The sequence below is a fragment of the Polistes fuscatus genome, unplaced genomic scaffold (genome assembly GCF_010416935.1).
Source record: "Polistes fuscatus isolate 324 unplaced genomic scaffold, CU_Pfus_HIC Scaffold4, whole genome shotgun sequence".
Taxonomy (NCBI): domain Eukaryota; kingdom Metazoa; phylum Arthropoda; class Insecta; order Hymenoptera; family Vespidae; genus Polistes; species Polistes fuscatus.
In genome coordinates this window covers 242,510-262,710 of record NW_025113118.1, presented here as the reverse complement: position 1 = coordinate 262,710, position 20,201 = coordinate 242,510, and the positions used below count along the sequence as shown (strand labels likewise).

Genomic DNA, 20,201 nt, shown 5'->3' with positions numbered 1-20,201 from the left:
GAGTGAGAGAACAAACCAATATTTCTCTCTTTTTATTTATCATGCAATAACGAGTATTATTGTCCTTGGCCATCGATTGTTGAGCGTTCTGATATTTCTCTTTTATATTTTTTCTTTCAGTAGCAAGAATTTTACGTCTTGGCCATCGAGCGTCGAGCGTTTTGTATACGAGTGCGAGTGAGAAAGAAAACCGATATTTCTCTCTTTCTATTTTTTCATTTGGTAGCCAGAATTTTACGTCTTGGCCATCGAGCGTCGAGCGTTTTGTATATCTATATATATCGGCGTATAAGCGCGGCATTTTAAATCGAATCTTGATGCTTATGGCACACCGTTTCTTTATTTATTGTCAAAAATAATGAACCTTGAATAAAAAAAAAATAATTCATTTTAACAAAAACTATTATTATTTAGTTGAGAGTAAAAATAATGAATTAATTTTGTGTCTCGCCATAAAATTAATTAGAATAATTAATTGATATAAATTCTTTGCATCACAAAAATTTATTTGTATATCAAATTGAATACGTATTCTCTTTAAGACGAAATTTAAAATTTAAATATTTTTCCTATTAAATTTTGTATTTTATAAAATTTTAAATTACTGACTTTTTGTCTCGTAAAAATTTATTAGTTTATCAAATTAAATACATATTTGAAAAAGAAGAATTTTATAACCACACATAAAATTAATTCAAGATATATATGAAAGGATATTCTAAAAACGTGGAATTTATTTTTTGTCTATACATAATTTTAATTCATTTTTATTATGTTATAAGAAAATAGTAATGCATTCTGATTCATCTTCGAAGTCTTAAGAATTCTACGAAAAAAATTGAACAATTACCAAGTGGTGCGTTAGCGTAAGTAGTAACGTCATCGCTTTTCGCGCTGGTTTATTAACGTTCGATTCTTCATGGGGGAATTATTATTTTTATAAGTTTTTCTATCCTTAGGTTATATAAATTGTTTTTACATTTCCTAATTTCTAATTATATATAGAAAAAAATTAAAATTATTACAAAAAAATTAAAAGCAATAAATTTTTTTACATCTTGCACAAATAAAGGAAGATTTATTACTTAAATTACAAATTCATCCTGTAAATATCATCCTAAAAAATGTCTCGTTTCGGCACGTTAAAAATTAATTTTTGTTATTTATTGGATATTATTTAATTTATAATTAGTAACTTTATTACTCGCGTAATAATGTTGATTTCTTAATAAATTTTATATCGTTAGTGCAAAATTTAAAAAAAATCTGAGGTGGGACTCACTGACCGTCTCCTTGTTAAGGATAGAAAAACTTATAAAAAAAAATAATTCCCCCACAAAGAATCGAACGTTAAATACCCAGCGCGAGAAGCGAAGACGTTACTACTTACGCTAACGCACCACTTGGTAATTGTTCAATTTTTTTCGTAGAATTCTTAAGACTTCGAAGATGAATCAGAATGCATTACTATTTTCTTATAACATAATAAAAATGAATTAAAATTATGTATAGACAAAAAATAAATTCCACGTTTTTAGAATATCCTTTCATATATATCTTGAATTAATTTTATGTGTGGTTATAAAATTCTTCTTTTTCAAATATGTATTTAATTTGATAAACTAATAAATTTTTACGAGACAAAAAGTCAGTAATTTAAAATTTTATAAAATACATAATTTAATAGGAAAAATATTTAAATTTTAAATTTCGTCTTAAAGAGAATACGTATTCAATTTGATATACAAATAAATTTTTGTGAGGCAAAGAATTTATATCAATTAATTATTCTAATTAATTTTATGGCGAGACACAAAATTAATTCATTATTTTTACTCTCAACTAAATAATAATAGTTTTTGTTAAAATGAATTATTTTTTTTTTATTCAAGGTTCATTATTTTTGACAATAAATAAAGAAACGGTGTGCCATAAGCATCAAGATTCGATTTAAAAATGCCGCGCTTATACGCCGATATATATAGATATACAAAACGCTCGACGCTCGATGGCCAAGACGTAAAATTCTGGCTACCAAATGAAAAAATAGAAAGAGAGAAATATCGGTTTTCTTTCTCACTCGCACTCGTATACAAAACGCTCGACGCTCGATGGCCAAGACGTAAAATTCTTGCTACCGAAAGAAAAAATATAAAAAGAGAAATATCAGAACGCTCAACAATCGATGGCCAAGGACAATAATACTCGTTATTGCATGATAAATAAAAAGAGAGAAATATTGGTTTGTTCTCTCACTCGCACTTTCATTCAAGACCGAGAGTCCCGAAGATTGCCGAAGATCCTTCGTTTGTGTATTAGTGCACACGGACGCTCGCACGCACACTAGCACGCTCGCGTGTAAAAGCCGACTGAGAGGCGGGACTTGCTTCCCCACTCTTACAATTATTTTCCCATCTTCAATCCAATTTTATTCGCTTATTTTTGAAAATACGAAGATAACTTATAGAACATTTTTTATGTATTTTAATTCTCTACAACTTTTGTTTGAAACGTTTTTCGATTAAATGCCTAGATTCTAAGATAAAGCCATTTTTTACCAATTTTTATCCTTTTTTACCCTTTTTCTAAAAAACGGCACCTTTCACCTCAAAAAAATTAGCACCATTCGATTCAGCGTCGTCTATTTACCCTTATATCAAGTTTTCACCTTCTTTCCTGAGATTTCCGGAAAACGGCCCCCGTTGACTGGACTACTATATCGAAGAAAAATGATATACTAAATATATTCGTTAATTGGATAGACGTTTCCGTCACGTAGAAACGGGACTTCCATGATGCCTGATTAAATACACATGACGTTCCGAGAAGGAATAACAGGAATTGCGATGATAATGTTTTATTATCGAACTACATGACCCAGTTGCGTCAGAAGGGTCGAAGGACGGGTCTTTACCTCCCCGAGGGAAATCGCAAGAATAATTGTCGAACGAAAACATCCAATTAAGACACCTTAATTATAGGAGGAAGGGAAGTCAAAGGATCTTATGGAAGTTCGTCCATCTTATTTCTTCTCTTTTTGACACTGCCGGACCTTTTCTTCATTTCTACACCAGCCAGCGACGGTCTTCGTTCTTAATTACTTTCTCAGTCGGTTAATTGCGATTAAGGAACGTGCTCGCCGGTAGCCGGATTCTTAAAAACGGGCCAGTTGAAACATTCCCTTTCATTACCGTTAATTGTGACTGCCTTTAATTAATTTGCGGCAACCAATGGTCATAAGTAACGCGACCGCAGTTTACTTTTGCACGTATTTTTCTTTTCGCTCAAGAATTCGCGTCGTCGACTCGCTTGCAACAAGTTTTCTGGTGATTTACGATCTAACAGGATTCTATGAAATTGTTCGTGGTAAACTGACAGGAAATAATTTATCCGGTGATTCAAAATTACCACTTCGTTGCATTGTCGAATATGTAATCGAAGTGGTATTAAATCGTTTTCATTTTTTACTACTTTAACTTCATGTTTCACGAACTCCTTAAAAAGTATATGACAAATGTAATTCGTTTGGCATCCATAAGAATCCATCTTAAGTCCGTACACGAGTCTCGAAGGCCATGCAGAAGCCGTGGTGCGAAACGAGTCTCGGCTTAATAAATTATGCATCGCTCGCCCTTCTGACATTAAGCCGAGTTCGGGCATTGTCTTCGATGGCCATTGGAAGCGCGTACTTACAACCATTGTCTCGAACCGGCGTAACCTTTGTCTCCGATAATAAATGGTTGTCTCGTATTGATAACTATTGCTGATTCGATCCAACTACCAGAATCAGGAAAATGTGTAATACGAATTTAAATAATACATCTAATACTACACGTCATTAAAACCTAGAATATCAATGATAAAAGCAAACAGAGAAAAATATTCGACTAACTCAACCGTAAACAATAATTTTCTAAACCTAAAGTCACACACGGATATCCTATGAATTCATTCGAAATATTTCATTATTGTACATAAATATGTATGCATGTATATATTATTGTATATATATATACATACATAGAGTATACATGTATGTAGAAAACATAAAGAGAGGTAGGAAAATAGTTTTTAGCCCGATAAATGATCGATAATAATTCATCATAATACGAGCCGATATATCGAAGAAAGAACGTTTCAGCGAGAGTCCTTTCGATGCTTTATTTTCTCGACTTTCTGAGATCCATGTAGAATTCTAAGGAAGATAAAGTATAAATCACTTGGTACGTTGTTAAAGACAGGTAGGGAGAAAGTTTTTCGTTTTCTCACCGGCTAGCCAGCTAGTAAGTCGCTCGACTTCTGAACGCGAGCATGGAACGCTGTGGTATTATACGCGTGCGACTGTCTTGCGTCTCCTTCGCATTTTTACGTCTAAACGCGAATCCGAAGGGGATGCCGGCATACGAACGAACGAACGAACGAACGAATGAACGACAACGAGCCGACAACCTTAGGCGGCAACGAGCTCGAAACGAGTTCGCATTTGTTTTACAAATGGACTCGAACACGACCAAGAGAGCAAGACGCGCGGGGTAATAAATGCCAACGTGATTTTATGACACGTTCAAATGATTTTTCGTATCCTCCGAGTATAAGGACCAAAGACAAAGAGAAAAAGACAGAGAGAGATGGAGAATGAAACTTGGTGACTTTCTTTCGTGTAGCTTTTGCATATTATAGAACATACTCTTCATTAATACCAAAACAGTTATCGTTCAGTGACAGGTGCGAATTTCGACGATATCGTTCGTCATTTATTTCTACATTGATAAGTGATTTTATTATACCTAAAGTTGTCATTGATAACTATCCAAGGCAGATTAAAGTTCAAATCATCGAGGATCTTAAATGAAATCGATAATATCGCACAGGTGTGACCCGCTTTGTTGCATCGATATCCCGTATCGATAACGATCGATACAAACATTACTCTCGTTTCAACTCGACATCCCAGACGATACTTCAGACATCTAATTGTATCTAATTAGCATCATCTGCCTCACGTCGAGTAGTGTCATACGGGTATTATACTGTAGACTGCATAATATATAACTGTAATCGTTTAAGGACATCTTCATGAGATACGTATGATATAGCCATTAAAGTTTAAATAATTTTTTCGCTAATTTACATATCTATCGTTTACCATCGATCTTTTTCTCGGCCAAAGGAGTGTAGGTACTTAAATTGTCGAGTTTGCATTTTTGTTACATTAAATGCCTTACTTGGAGGAAAGAAAGAAACCAGGATGATTCACTTCGATCGTATCTGTTTCAACACGAAGTACGTCTCGAAATCGCTAAGAGGTTGATGGTTTAAGTCTGGCCGTAAGCATTGGAACGAAGTCGAACCTATAAAACGAAAAACCGTCGGAATTTCCGTGCAAGATTGATGCAGATTTTTTGCCTGTCTCGAACGGGACTGATAAAAAATACATTGAACTTCCAGGTTCCTACGATATCGCGTGAGCTCGATCCCTTTCTTTAAAAGAAGAAGGACACGTTCACTTCTGACTGTCCGTGGAAGGTAGTGGTGCTATAAGACTATATACGCGCTTGCCCGTTCACTTCAGCATCGGACGATCGGTCGCAAAGGGAGCGCGCCGCATTTTATTCCACCTCTAATGATTCCTCAAAACAAGCTTCATGTCCAAGACGGCTATTCCATATTTGGCGCGGCGCTTTTATCGAAGTGTTTTCTGCCTGTCCGTAACGTGTATCGCACGACTACGTCCGACAGGTGGGAAGTATCGCTCTCAAACTTACTCGAGCTTAAAAAGAAGAAGAAACAAAATGATAGAGGACCGTTATAATTTCAAGACTCGCCACGAATGTTTTTTTTTCATGCGATTCGATAAAAACTATATATATATATATGTATGTATACGTTTTATAAAATAAATAAGATATCTACATATATATTTATGTAAAAAAGGATCCTTCGATAAAATCTTTGATCTTCATTCACCTTCGGAGAACATTGAATGCGATGTGTTTCGAAAAAAGTTTAACAGCTAAGAGTTATCCAAAGGCGACGAGGCAACATAAAACATAAATCACGAATAAGCTCAATTAATGCGATTTTTCATTAATTAATCGTCCGGTCGTCTTATCGCGCTCTTTCATATGCTACGATAAATACTTAACAGGTGTTCTGCAAAAGGCGAGAGTCGATTCGTCAAGTTCGCGTTCGAAAGCACGGCAACCTCTGGCGGTCTGTTAAATCGCTTGCCATTCGATTTAGCGCGCTCAGAAAAAGCGCAGTTCCGATCCTCGCGGAAAAGGCTAATACGAGAAAGAAACGGGAAGAACTCGTTCCGTAAAGTGTGCGTTTATATGGCTCGACAGCCGGGACTCTCCGTACGAGCAAAAACGTGCGCCCTTTGCGAGAGATAAAAAAAAAATTAATGACGATCTTAGAGGAACGTAGTACGTCGGTGGATATATACTTACGGACTTTTCGTTAAGGTGTATCCAGAACATGATGGCTAGAAAAGTATTTGCGAACGATATTATGAGTAGTACCCGCATACAGGTCGAAGCGGATTGAGCTCTGGCAACTCAACTCGACTGAACTGGACGCACCTTTAGCGCGAACATTTTTCTTTCATCCTCCCCGTTGCCCCGATCTCCCTCGCCTATCCATCTCCCTTTTTTTCTCCCTTCGTTATTTTACTCCTTTTGAATGTCCGTAAAAGTCGAAAGTTAGAGAAGTGCTTGGAAAAACGAGATCATGACCGTAGAAGGTTTCTAAGACTGAAAACTAATTACGGAAAAAGAGCGTAGCCTGTCTTTTCGAGCGAGCACAGTCTCGCATGAACCAATTAATGCCGTTTAACCAACGACTGACCGGGCTTAACTTCTCTTCGATAAACGAATCAATCAGTATCATCTTCCTATTCTTCATATGCCGATTCGCGATGAGCGCGGATATTAAGGAATAAATAATTACGTACGTAAGGCTTCGACGCAAGACTCTTGGGTTTTTGAGCTCAGCTTTGAACTCTCGTCAGAGTCAAAGCGTTGTAATTTATTAATCTTGAGTACGTGTCATGCATAGAATCCGAAGGCAACGTGCTTTACCCAGCTACGTAAGCACTCGAGTTGGCCTGTTACCTCTCGTAGAAAATTTTCATTCGAATGACTCCTCGACGATTCTAGAAACGACGGTACGATGAACTATCACTCTTGAGTATCTACTTAGACACAACTACTTTCAAAATATCACCGAAAGATATTTTCGAAAATAAGACGAGTCATCACATGCGATCGAACAGCTACAAAGTTTATACTTGCTCGGCAACGCGTCGTTAGATACAGCAAGCAAAGGAACAGAAGGGAACAAAAGGACGCGGACGTATGCTAGTGGTTTTGGTCTGTTCTACTGTCGGGTGACAGTACAACCGACAGTGACAAATTCACCGTGTACATCGTATTGTCCTTGCGCGTTTCTCTCTACTTAAGAATGGCTAGGGAGAAAAGAGGAGGAAACGAAAAAGCGAAGAATAATTTATCCTCGAACGAAGAAAGTTCAAAAGGTTAATCGAATAGCCATGTCCGTCGGAGCAATTTAGCACTGCGCTGCTAACCACGCATCGTATACCGATGTCCTTTACTTACGGCAGATCGAAGAATCTGAGTACTTAGGAGTTAGAACCAACTCGTGATTTTCCTATCCGTCTAATTCCAACTCTTTACATATGTAGGAAAAGTGACGTATAGAAACAATTTCTGTATTTCTTTTATTTTCAAAGAATATTGAACGTTTCCTTAAATAGGCAAAAGCAATACTGGGTTGTACTTTGTTACTCTACACCTTGATGTAACATTGAAAAAGTGATTTGAATATCTATAGTAATTTTTCAACATCTTCTTTTAATAAATACTCACAAAATAAAAATCATTATATATTATATATTATATATTATATTACAGATATTAATACTCTTGTATTTAAAATAATTAAAAATAATTTAATAATCTTCGTTATTTTTCTTTATTATCTATAAGCTATTCTTGCATCAAATTCTATATCGAAACAACAGAAGTGATAGAAGTAAGTTATTTAACAATAAGGCTACTCTACGCCAATGGCATCCTCTTCTCGATTTGGCCCGATCCACCAGTAGCTCGTTTCGCAAAGATCACGTTGATTCGCGTGATAAAATGGATTGTTTGCCGAGCAACCGTCGATCCACTTCTTCGTTGGCAGTCTCAACGCCCACGAGAATGCTCGCATACGTATATATATACTATACAAATACATACATGTAGATACCTCGAGATTTTCTCTATAAACCTTTGGTGCCATATTTGCTCTTTGCAGAAAAAGAAGAAGAAGAAAAAAAGGAACAGTAAAAAGAAAGAATAATAAACCGAGATCGTTTCTCGAGCTATACCGATTACACGCGTACTTGCTCGTTCTCTTATTACTCACGTATCGTTCGACGAACATTGCGTATGTACGATTTTTAAAGTGATAACTAACATTTTTAAATGTTCAACGAGAGATGCCACGATTATTAAACCAGGAGTTCGAGCAACGATCGAACATTATTTTGAGTGCAGAGCTAATATAAACCGGAATCGTTTTCGATTTCTTAAAGAGATACGAGAGATCTGGTCGTACGTAGACTTGGAAAAATAATCGAAGAGAGATTCTTCGAAGATAGATGGAGTACCATCCCATTTCAAATCACGCGACTGACGTAGATTTGTGTCGAACTATCAGGAAGACTGTCTCCTATATCCGTTAAAAGAATCTTCAATGCGTCGTCGATTAATTACTGAAGACTGTCAATTAGTGCCGACATCGAGGCGAGTCACCATGAAATCGTCTTCCTCGTATATTTCAGTATTATCCTATGAGAAATTAAAAAATAAAAGAAAAAGAAGAATCAAAAAAAAATTATACCTACGTGTTTCGAGATTTTAATCATTATCATCTCGAAGCTTTAAGCCAGCAGTCTGGACGAAGTCAAAAAAGGACTCGGAAGCAGATGGCTCAGTTGATAATTAATAATAATTACAAAAGTACGAAGCATACAGTGATCAATTAATAAACGAGACATGGTTTTAAGTACTACGCATTTGATTCATTAGCAATAATACTTCATGAGTTACAAGAGAAATATTCTACTCGTATTAATCGGAGCCACAGTGACTATCAATAATCGGTGGTTAATTACTGAACATTACAGCAATGGTAGAGCACGAACGATCGATCGAAATTTTTGAAAAATTTTATATGAACTTTGTCTACGTTCAATTAAATAGATACAACGCTCACCTGCCGATTATTTTTCGTGGAATTAATGCGATCGAATATTTGATCGGGTTAATTCACGAGGTAATTAAATATCGATCGAATCGTGCTCGAACATTTTAACGGTATCGTTCGAACACGAGTTCTTGCGATTATTAACGTCGATAAGTTCGCGACAGGGAAAGTTAAGGTCGGAGAACGTAGCAATAATGTAACAACTTTTTAGGTTCATTAACCGATTAGTAAATTACAACGATGACGCATGCAGATTTTAGAATAATTTATATGAACAACGATAAGCTGAGTTCGCAATAAAATGCAAGAGACCCTAGGCATTCATAAATAATCACATAAGCCTGTGAATGCAAAAAGAGCGTATGGCAGAGATAAATTTCATCTCAAGAGGACAGCAGAGACACATGGTGTCATCTTCGTTGTTCTAAACGTAGACTCGCGTCGCAGCGAACACATATAACTAGCAGTCAACGGAGCCTGTCAACTGTTAATAACTGAATTGCTTATTTTACGCGACGGACACCATAATCATGAATCGGAACTAGTGCAAAAAAGCTTAATGGATTCCACGAATGTCAAGTCAATTATAGTTCCTCTATTTTCAATTTCTCTTCGATGGTGAACAATTAAAAAATAAAATAAAAGCTACTTTATTCTATAGCTACTTCCTGCAGTGCTACTTGATTCAACGCCAACTCGTTGAGAGATACTTTCGAAATATTTAGTCAAATTCCGAGGAAGCGTACCACAAAACAAGATTCTTGAAAGGGGTTGAAAGAAACCTGTCCATCCAACCGACATCCTCATGAATCTCGCGCTTTTGAGGACGATCTTGCGGCTCGTAATATCGTGGAAAATTACGCGCTTCTGATATTACGAGATTGTTGAAGAACGAAGGGTACCAAATAAGTTGGCGATCCATCATATCTCTCCCTTTTTCTCTCTCTGTTTCTCTCTCTCGGTTTCAGCAAACATTTGGAACGGGTGCGAGCTCCGTTCGCGTACAAAGAAAGAGAAAGAGAGAGTAACTCCATCGTGTATTTCGCATAAAGAAAATCTCTCTCGCGTCTCTCATTCTCTCGCGCAGAGAGAGTCTCGACACGTTGTGGTTTTCGTTTCGCCCTACCGACTGGTGTGTTACGGCTGCCGCGCCGTACCAGAAAGAATTTGAGATTTACAACGCAGCCTAATACACTCGCAACGAGAGGACGATCGTAAATCATTCTGGTCCACGTGGAATTTATTAGTCGAGTGCAAACGCGGTGGTTGCAAGCCTGAGTTGCGCGTATGAGTTGCGCGCGTCTGAAAGTTTTGCGCTCTCACAGAGATCTTCGTTATGACTTCGCGCGTATCGATTTAAAAGATCACGACCAAGACGATCTTCCTCGTACCGATAATAAATAGGTAGTACATAATCTTTCAATTTCTTTATTTTTAATCCCTTTCTTTTAAAAGAAGCTAATCTAACTGATTAAAGCCAGATTATCAACGAATCAACGACCCACATCACCTGTTTTACGAACGAGGATTGATTCGCCTTCGAGACAAATCAACCCGCAACAGTTAAGAAGGAGCGAAAGACCAATCAGCGTGCTTCGCTTCCAGTATCGGCTTTTACAGTGCCTTCCGGGCACACTTTATAATCTGTCGTTGCACCGTACAACTAGATAATAAATAAACTCGTTGGAGTATTCTCCAAGCGTTCGCAAGTCGACTCTTACGACCCGTCAATGAATTTTTGGTAACCTCGAGATCGTCGTATACTACATGTAGGAAGAGAAGAAGAGAGAGAGAAAAAAAAGGAAAGAGGAGAGAGAAAAAGAAGATTCCCAGCTTCGATCTTATCCGTTTTCCGAAGAAGCATCGAGAAGCATCGACTGCCTATGCGTGAACCGTCTTCCTCGTTTCTTCTTTAACGGACGTTTGAATGTGCGCTCGCACGCGGTTGAATTTGACGCAAGACTTCCTAACGTCAATTATGCGCATGGCCGATCACGTAGGAGAGGATAAAAAAAAATCACGAAAACTCTCGCGGGAGAGAAGATCGAGAGTTTCAAGGTGAATTATCTTCTCGCTTCACTCATGGAAAAGAGTCGGGCAACTATTTGTCAGAGCCTGAAAGACAACTGCTGATCTAACTTGCTAGAGTTCTTCTTTTCTCTCTCTCTCTCTCACTCTTTCTCTCTCTGTTTCTTCGGACGAGCGAACGGGAAAAGAAAAAGGATTGAGAAAAAAAAAGAAAGAGAAATAAAGAAAAAGAAAGGGAGAGAGAAAAAGCTAGGCTCTTGTCTCAGTAGGACAAGGCACATTCTTCTTACGTGGATTGCGGGTACAAATCGTCGCGGTGAGATCAAAAACCGTACTTGCGTTCGCCTTCAGGGATGTGCCGACGTCTCTCACGGACAGATAATCCACCATATAATTCCGCGATGGAGGATCGTTAGCCGTCTGTGAAAACTTTCACGGTACTCCATAGTCGACCTCGTGATATAGATATAATGCGATAAGAAAACTCGGTAGGCGAGTAAGTCCGAGCTTAAACACACGCCTACGTATATAAATATATATATAAGTATGTATGTATGTATGTACGCATATATATATATATGCATTCATTTAGCTCTTATTGACGAGGCGTGTCCTTCTATATGTCATAATGCTATCTATATAACAAGATGCAAATGTAAACACGAGAAAATATAACGGGAGCCTTATAAAAATAGAAAGTTTCGTAAAGGTAACTATTGCAATGAGACTTGACTTGTTTGAGCGTTAAAATCAAAGTTAACGCGCGACGTCAACGATATATTTTTTTGTATCGAATCAACTATTATAAAAGATGAAAAAGAAAGATAACATAGAGCGATAATCAATGGAGTATTGCGAATAAACGAGATTCGAGCGTTGCCAGCGAGAAAAGAAACAAAAATAGGGTTGTTCACCCCTTTCGAGCGGTACATGCCACCGAATACCATGCATTCTCTATTCCACTGCGCTCTCCCTCGTCCCAGTGAGAAGGGATTTTTCTGCGGTGAGCTAAAATTGCCGTTCTCCACGTGGGCATACATCGAACCGGTATCAGCCTTGCAAGGCTGCTTGTGACAAAGCGAGCTCGCTGTTAAAGTCAAGTAGTAAACTCGTTGTGGCGTGACGCTCTCAAATGTGCACTCAACGAATAGCCGTAACGTCCAGGTAGGCCTCCGCACATTTTTCTTTGATTTTTATTCGAACACAACAACGTATCGCGAGAACGTGCCCTATACGATACGCCAACAGGCTTTGGCTATCGCTTCGCATAACGTGCGATAAGGGAGAAAGAAAACGACGATTCTTCGAATGCAGCCGCAATAAATCCAACACTTTTGCCGACTTCCATGTGGAATTGACGAAGAAACTACTAAAGATAATCGGGAAAGCATGAGTGGAGCAAATAAATGCGAGATATTTATGTGTGAGTTCTCTGCTTACGCAATATTTAATAAAATTTACCTAATACTTTTTTAAATGATCGTTTTTTAAGTAGAAAAGGAGAAAAAGCAAGCTCAGTATTTTTCATCGTTGGCGATTCAACAACTCATCGGTTGCTCGTATTGTTCATAACGAGCTTAACTTAATGACGTAGACAAATTGGTTTAAGAAGGAGCACGAGCAATGAAATTAACCGACATCTGCTTCGAGTTCTAAAGATCGTCGCGTGATTCTTTGCAGAGCTCACGTACACGTATTAGCCCACAATTTCATATAATTATTTCTTCAATTACAAATACTGTTTCTTGATCGCTTTCTGTGTCCCTGAACGTGGCCAATTTGGTGAAGATAATGATAATGTTTTTAACCGCAAAGTCGAGGAATACGCATCGAGTTTAGATTATACGTATATATAATAAATATAAGTATATATAAAAATATGTACACATACCTCGTGTACATAACATCAAAAACGTATTGATGAAATTATTTAATTTGTCTTCGAGTGATTCTTATCTTGCGCGCCGCATCGAACGTTACTCCGTAACGTGCCGACTCACTTTCAGCGAGCGCGTTCATATTACGTTTATTATATAACCGGCTATGACATTATGCATAAGTTAACGAATGTCTCTTTTCGCGTGCGTTTTACGACAGTCCACTGAGCCTCAACAGACTTTCAACAATCAAAAGCACGTATTTTCCTAAAGTCGATCGAGCGTGCATACGTGTCGTCAGAAGACATAGTAGATATCTACCTATATACGTATAAATATTCGCAAATACAAACAGGAGAAATATTTAAATAATATCATTGACAACCTAGAAACATAACGTAGAAAAGATAAAGATTTTACCTCGATTTGCCTGATTCGATCGGCAATCGTGTGAGAGGCACGCGAGTAATTAATTCGCGAACGTATTCACGTGTAGGCACGATTGTTCACAGTAATGAGCGAAAGTTGCATACCTCATCGATACCGCATTTGACGGACACTCCCCCATTATGAAATTCCAGCTTAATAGGCTTCTGGTTGAGCGTGCATGCCCGATCGAACCCAACGGCCTAAATTCTAGCCTCTGCTGCTCTAATTATTATTCCAGTGGTCGCGCTTAACTTTTTCTTTATCTACTTTTTTTCATCGACGATCCGATTGAAAACGTGCTCAAAATATGTGCCTGCCACAAAAGATTCCATAAGAGTTGACGTTTACTAAACGATATTGACAGCTGCTCTGGTAGTTCGAGACGATGCGTTTCGCCCACGTGATAATTATAACGAGTGACATCGACATAAATCAACTTTTTCATGTATTTCCAGATACTTTCCGCGGTTACTACTATGCTGATGTAGTTGACATAACAAATAAGGAGACGAAAGAACGTTGAGAAAAATATCTAACTCAAAAGAGGAAATGTTCGAAACCGTTATTCGTTATCCCTTATTTAAGTATCGCTGAATTTGAAATAACAAAGCAATAAGATGATCCGTAAGACAAGAGAGTTGTTGCCGTTCACGACACATAACGGAAGTACTCTCCATGGCGATAATTAATTCGATAAAGACTCGACTTCGATGGCCAAGGCATTGCGGTGATACATAGCTAACAGTCAATTAGGGGCAACCGCAACGAATCAATCGACCATAGAAAGTAGAAGTGGTGGATAAAGGAGGAGTAAGAGAATCGAGATCGAGAACTCGATGTTCGTGGGGTCGATGCTAATTCCTCGGGTCGATGTCGTGCCCGTGCTCGCGTTCACCCATTGGTCCATACCAATGGCGGTCCCTTTTGTTCTTTTCACCCAAGAACCAACGATATATGTGGAGCAACCTGGCGACGATCGTGATATGTCAACCGACACCCACGCTCCTGGGCGACTTTAAACGCGTTGTGCCACCTTTGCCGCTAAACCTTCTGTCCCTGACCCGCCTCAATCTCTCCCCTACCTTTTTGTAAAGCTACGCCCTCTTATATTTTCCACCTTACCGTCCTTCACTGCGTTTCCCATCATAACTCTATCTTCTACTATACATTTTATCATCGTATGAACGCTATATTCTTCTTAGAAAATCCATTTTTCGTTAGCACGCAATCACGAGTTTGTACATTGAGCATACGTAACTCGAAATAAAGATAATACAATCTAAATAAAGGAGAAGCATCACTTCGGTCCTTAACGATCAGCTTGTCGGATATGTAACGAAATGTTGGTACAAAGGTACATGTATATATATATATATATATATATGTAGGAGAGACCTACCCATATCGCGCATTACGTCTGAACTCCCACGCTCGAAAAGATCGCTAAGCATCGATTCGACGAATGGCGTTTCATTCACAGTAAGGCCCACCTCCGCTTTCAGCGACAACAGTCGTAGTTCGTTGTAACAGGCAAGAAAAGAAGGCCCGATGGCTGACTATTGCATTCACCATCCACTGCAATCTCTCTCCCACTACGATCAAACTGTCCTCCTACTCTAATGCCGTTTGTTGGGCCACCTCTTTCCGAGAAGAAACATCATCGTCGACCATTGGATGCTACGAAAATCGAGCTACCGATTGGCTAACGGTCGATTGTACTTCGTTTAGAAATCTTGTGACTTCGCGCGAATAACGCAAGATCTCATCTTACACGATACGTCCCGAATGCAGATTGACTCGGAATCAATTGTAGATTCATAAGATGATAAATGTTATCCTTATAGTATAAAGAACACAGGTGTTACGTAATCCATGTAAATTTCTCTTCTACATTTAAATGTAATTGGACGATTTGATTGCGTATTACAAGAGATTATAACGTGTACGAATGTACGATTAAAATTTTTCAATTCTGAAATATACCTCACGTTAAATTGTTTGGATTTAAAATCAAATACAGGGGTATATAATTATGTCATGTTGATAGACCGTTGAAATTTATAATATCTACGAGTAGATGGAACTTTAATGGGGTCTTTTCGTGTTCGTTGAACATTAGTTCTTGTCAATTAAACTAACGTTAGATAAAGCAATTGACCCCGACAATCGAAGGGCTTACGAGAATACTATAATCAACGTTGCAAACCATTTGTCTAATCTAGAAAACGCAGAAGTAACCTTTTGTTTGATCGTTATTACGATATATTTAGTAAAATCGAAAGGAGGTAAGATATCTGTATACGTACAAGCACAGCGCATGCACGAAGGTGTCGCTTTTCATTGCGGTCAAGCTAGAGTTATTCGAGATACGAGGAAGTATTGAAGTCGAAGTCGACAGGCAGAGAGATCGATAGGAATGAACAGGATTGATGAGGAGAAAGGTGGTGAGCCGTTGAGCCAAGAGCAGCGTGCTGGTGAACGAGGAACGTCCACGAAAAAGAACAGGAATAGGAATGTTGGTTAATTTGTAACCACGTTTATCTAGCACGATACCGGTGTGTACATTTTTCTTTCTTGCACTCCATAAGCAATCGCACGCAAGTAAGTACATACACAGGCATGCGTGCGAGAGAAAAAGAGAGAGAAAACGATTACGCGCGAAACGGCTTCGAGCATGAGTAGGTGGCAACGTGAAAAGCTGCACGTAATATCATCAACCATATTTTTCTAATCGCGAAGCGTTTGTCATGAAAACAAAATTATTAAGGATAATAGTTATTTGCGTGCCTAGACCAGAAAGCGATATTTTACTGTACGAGACGTCTAAATTTTTGAACGAAGTATCATTCGAAGCATAAAAAGAAACGGAGAACACAACAATAGTTGTATCAATTTACAGTCGCTATACTTAAACTATTTTTTGTGCAATCTATTATAAATATCGTAAATATAATTACTCGTATTTTATACTGCCTATATCAATCAGAAATTCTTTGAAAAAAGGGCATTTTCTTACAATCAAAAAGTGAAAAAAGATTCTTTTCTACAAATACAGAAAAGTAGGAAGTATACGAAAACGGAAGACAATACGATGTTTCTCAAAACTCAATGAATATTTGTAGAAACGATAAAATATTTTCTAGTTCTACCAATCTCATTCCAAAAAACCAGTGAGAAATCGGTTAAGCCGGATTCTTCTTGCGAATACGAAATAGTACTTTTTTACGGCACGTTTCTTTCGACAGCAACGATACTTCTAGTTCTTATTGGAGTAGGAGCTTAAGACAGATTGTACCGGTCGCCGTCTCTGGCGCCAGTACCATGCGATTTCCCTCTTAAAAAGAACTTTTTCGTCGAACTGCTTACGTTGGCGCTCCGCTCTCGTGTACGACGGATAAACGTGAAACAGGGTGTATACGATCGCGACACGGGCGAAAGCTAGCAACAAGCTTCTACTATACCGGTATTCAAAGTACCGGTATATACAACTTCTATCTTAGCCGTGATAGGTATTTACTACTAAGCACGGAAATACGTTACGCTCGTTCGCTTACCCCACACGTATCGGAGCTGTTTTTCCAGAAATCTAAAGAATGCATAAAATCTCCGGTATGAAACTAGCCGTAAGAATAGAGAAGGTTTATTATATAAGAACGCCTTCCTGTAATCACATTCCATGCATTCTAAAAAGTATCATTATTGGATATCTTAAATAAAATCTCCTACGTAAAAATATTCATCTTTAAGGATGATTTGATATCCTTTAAAAATAACGACGATTCGTGTAGAATCAGGAAGTATAAAGAATAATGAATATTGAATTTCATTAGGGTCTATATTTTATAAATGATTAACTTCGTATCTTCCTGATATCTGTCGATGAATAAAAGAGACACTGAATGTCTAAAAAAGGATCGCCAGGTCAGCAGTATCTACTTGAAACGATCCAAGTTTCAAGTACTTCGGAATTTACTAAAGTAGATACAGTAGCAATGTGTTCCAGAAAAGGAAACAAAGTAAATAGGAATTGTATACTACGAGATCAAGAAGACTCCCAGCTGAACACCTTCACATAAGGAGACGACTCTAGGTCTTTCTGTCTTCTAGGACCACGAAACGCGAGACGAAGAAGGATAAGAATGAGGCGTGGAGGAAAGAAAAAACGCGTAAGGAAAGCGAATTTACGAGATGATTGTCCGAATGCCCTATTCATTCGGTACGGAATCTCCATGAGGATCTCTATTGTAGATTATTGCGTCATTGTCCATTGTCGCCCCTAAACCCTTTCTTCTAACTTACTCGCTTCGGTCCTTCTTCGACGACAAAATAAAAGAAGTTCCCCAAGGACGAAGAGAAACCGTGATAGTAGCTCGATTAAATGAAGAATCCCTTAAGATCATTTTTGTATCCATACGATTTCGCGACACGTGAAATTTTTTTAAAACAGGAAACCACTTTACTTAAACACGATTCCCCAAGTACTTCCGCCAATATTAAATTTCAAATTACAAACTATTCGAGCATTACCTTTACACCTGACATTTCTCTCAAGATATTCCTGTCGGAAATTCAGTCTCAAAAGATGTACCATAGAAAATTATGGTCCAAGGTCAAGACGACTACATTTGCCTAGAGATATGTCAAATAGAAACTGCAAAAAGTATCAAATATAAACCCGGTTTGGACAAAGAAAATTACCGCGAGTCGAATATCTGAATCGTTTATATAAACTGAGAAGAAATGTCAGAATAAAGTGACATGCTGTGAGTATGCTGTCGAATACTAATTTTTCTATATGATATAAATATGTAGGATACACCTATAAGTATAGAAAGATTATATATTAGTATTAAGAAATGTACTTTTCGAGTTACTTAATAAAACTTCTCACATATTACGAGGATCAAGAGAAACTTTGTTAAAGAATTCGAAATGTAGCCGAAATGTCTTCCGGTGAAAAAGATGAATAGCAGTTAGTCTACAGTATAATCCTGCGTACTTCGTTCTCTGTACACGGACATATATCTATGGTTATTCGAGAAACATAATTCAAGACTCAGTGGAGAGGTTCATCACGACCACCGGCGTACCAAGTCGGCTTCTCTTTGCTACTTTAGTTATCCGTACCCCTTTCTCTTTACATTCGTTGCGCGCGAAGACCGTTCTCTTCTTCACTTCTCTCACCAAAGAAAATTTAACCGAGTATGATGAGCGTATTTTTACAGCTGAGCATGTATCATTTTCGAAATGTGCAAGCAATTCAATAAAAATGATAGCAAAATACGATTGCTGGATCAACTATTAGTACCTCAAAGATATTTAAATTCGTAAACATTTTAATTGCATCAACGTATAAAATGTAAGGACATTTAAGTACTTTTTACGAAGGAAGTCAATACACACGTGTTTTTAGGAGTAACATATAATATTTAATTTATGTTGCGACAAGTTCATAAGATACAACGACTAGTGCAAGAGGTAAAACCACCTGTCGATGATTTTATGATGCTTATCTCACCAAGAAAGAACGAGTGTTATGTTTTGTTATATCTAATTTAATAACATGTGGTAGTATCTATGCTGATTCTTGTGCTTCTTTAATAAAGCATTTTACAAATGAAAAATAATTATAGGAAACAAAATGCCCTGACAAATGCAAAACTCTTCCGCTTTACGATTACCAAAATAACGTCCCAGCACCCTTCCTATCTGTACACTGCATAAATGCAAATGAGAAAGAACCTTATAGACTTATTTTCAAGTAAGATGCTTCAATTAACAAGATTGGCCCCTAAAATAATTTTCAAACGGTCACAACCGACTCGTTTTCAATAAGCTCAGCATATTTACATAAAGTTTGGATGAGAGTTACAAATTATAGCCTCATTATATGGGCGTTATGTGGAAGACCCTTTTTACAAAAAATTTACGAGAGTCATTTATCTTACGATGTAATTATATGTAAAATATTTCTCTATTATAAAGTTGAAATTAAAATTCGTAGTACATTTACAAAATAGACTAACATTAACATTTAACTATATGTGTATTTGTATTTAAATGGAATTAAAATGATTTTATAACGACTGGCTGAACAGTGGGAATGTAATATGTATGTAAACGTGAACAAACTGAATGTAATAATGATTATACATTTGCAACAAATCTTTGTTTGTACTTATTGTATTATATATACATATATGTGCACGTGCGCACGTGCGTATACGTGTGTATACATAAAAAATAAAAAATAAAAGTAATTAAATAAACAAAAAGAAACTTACCTTATAGTACCGTTGCTTTTATGTTTACCGATGAAAAATTCCAATACTCCATCAGATAACTGTTTTGCCCATGGTGGTTTTACCCAGATCAAATATCTGAAGTGACCAGCATACACTGCTGGCATAATCCAGTTTTCGATACTAATATCCCTGTGATGATAATACATAAATGTATTTTTATATATTTTATTGGTTAATTTATATTATATATATTCTTTATATTTTAATGATTATAAAAAAAATGAATTTTAATAATTTCAATTACTGCAATATTAAATTTAATATATAGTCCAGTCAACGCGGG

General features: G+C 37.3%; 1 protein-coding gene across 1 annotated transcript in view; it reads right to left on the bottom strand.

Moving 5' to 3' along the window:
- Positions 1 to 20,201, bottom strand: part of LOC122521273 (UPF0489 protein C5orf22 homolog) — a 443,816-nt gene that overhangs the window by 421,284 nt on the left and 2,331 nt on the right. The window contains exon 3 of the mRNA XM_043641860.1: positions 19,898 to 20,047. Within this exon, the coding sequence (XP_043497795.1) occupies positions 19,898 to 20,047 (150 nt within the window). The remainder of the gene's footprint in view (positions 1 to 19,897; positions 20,048 to 20,201) is intronic.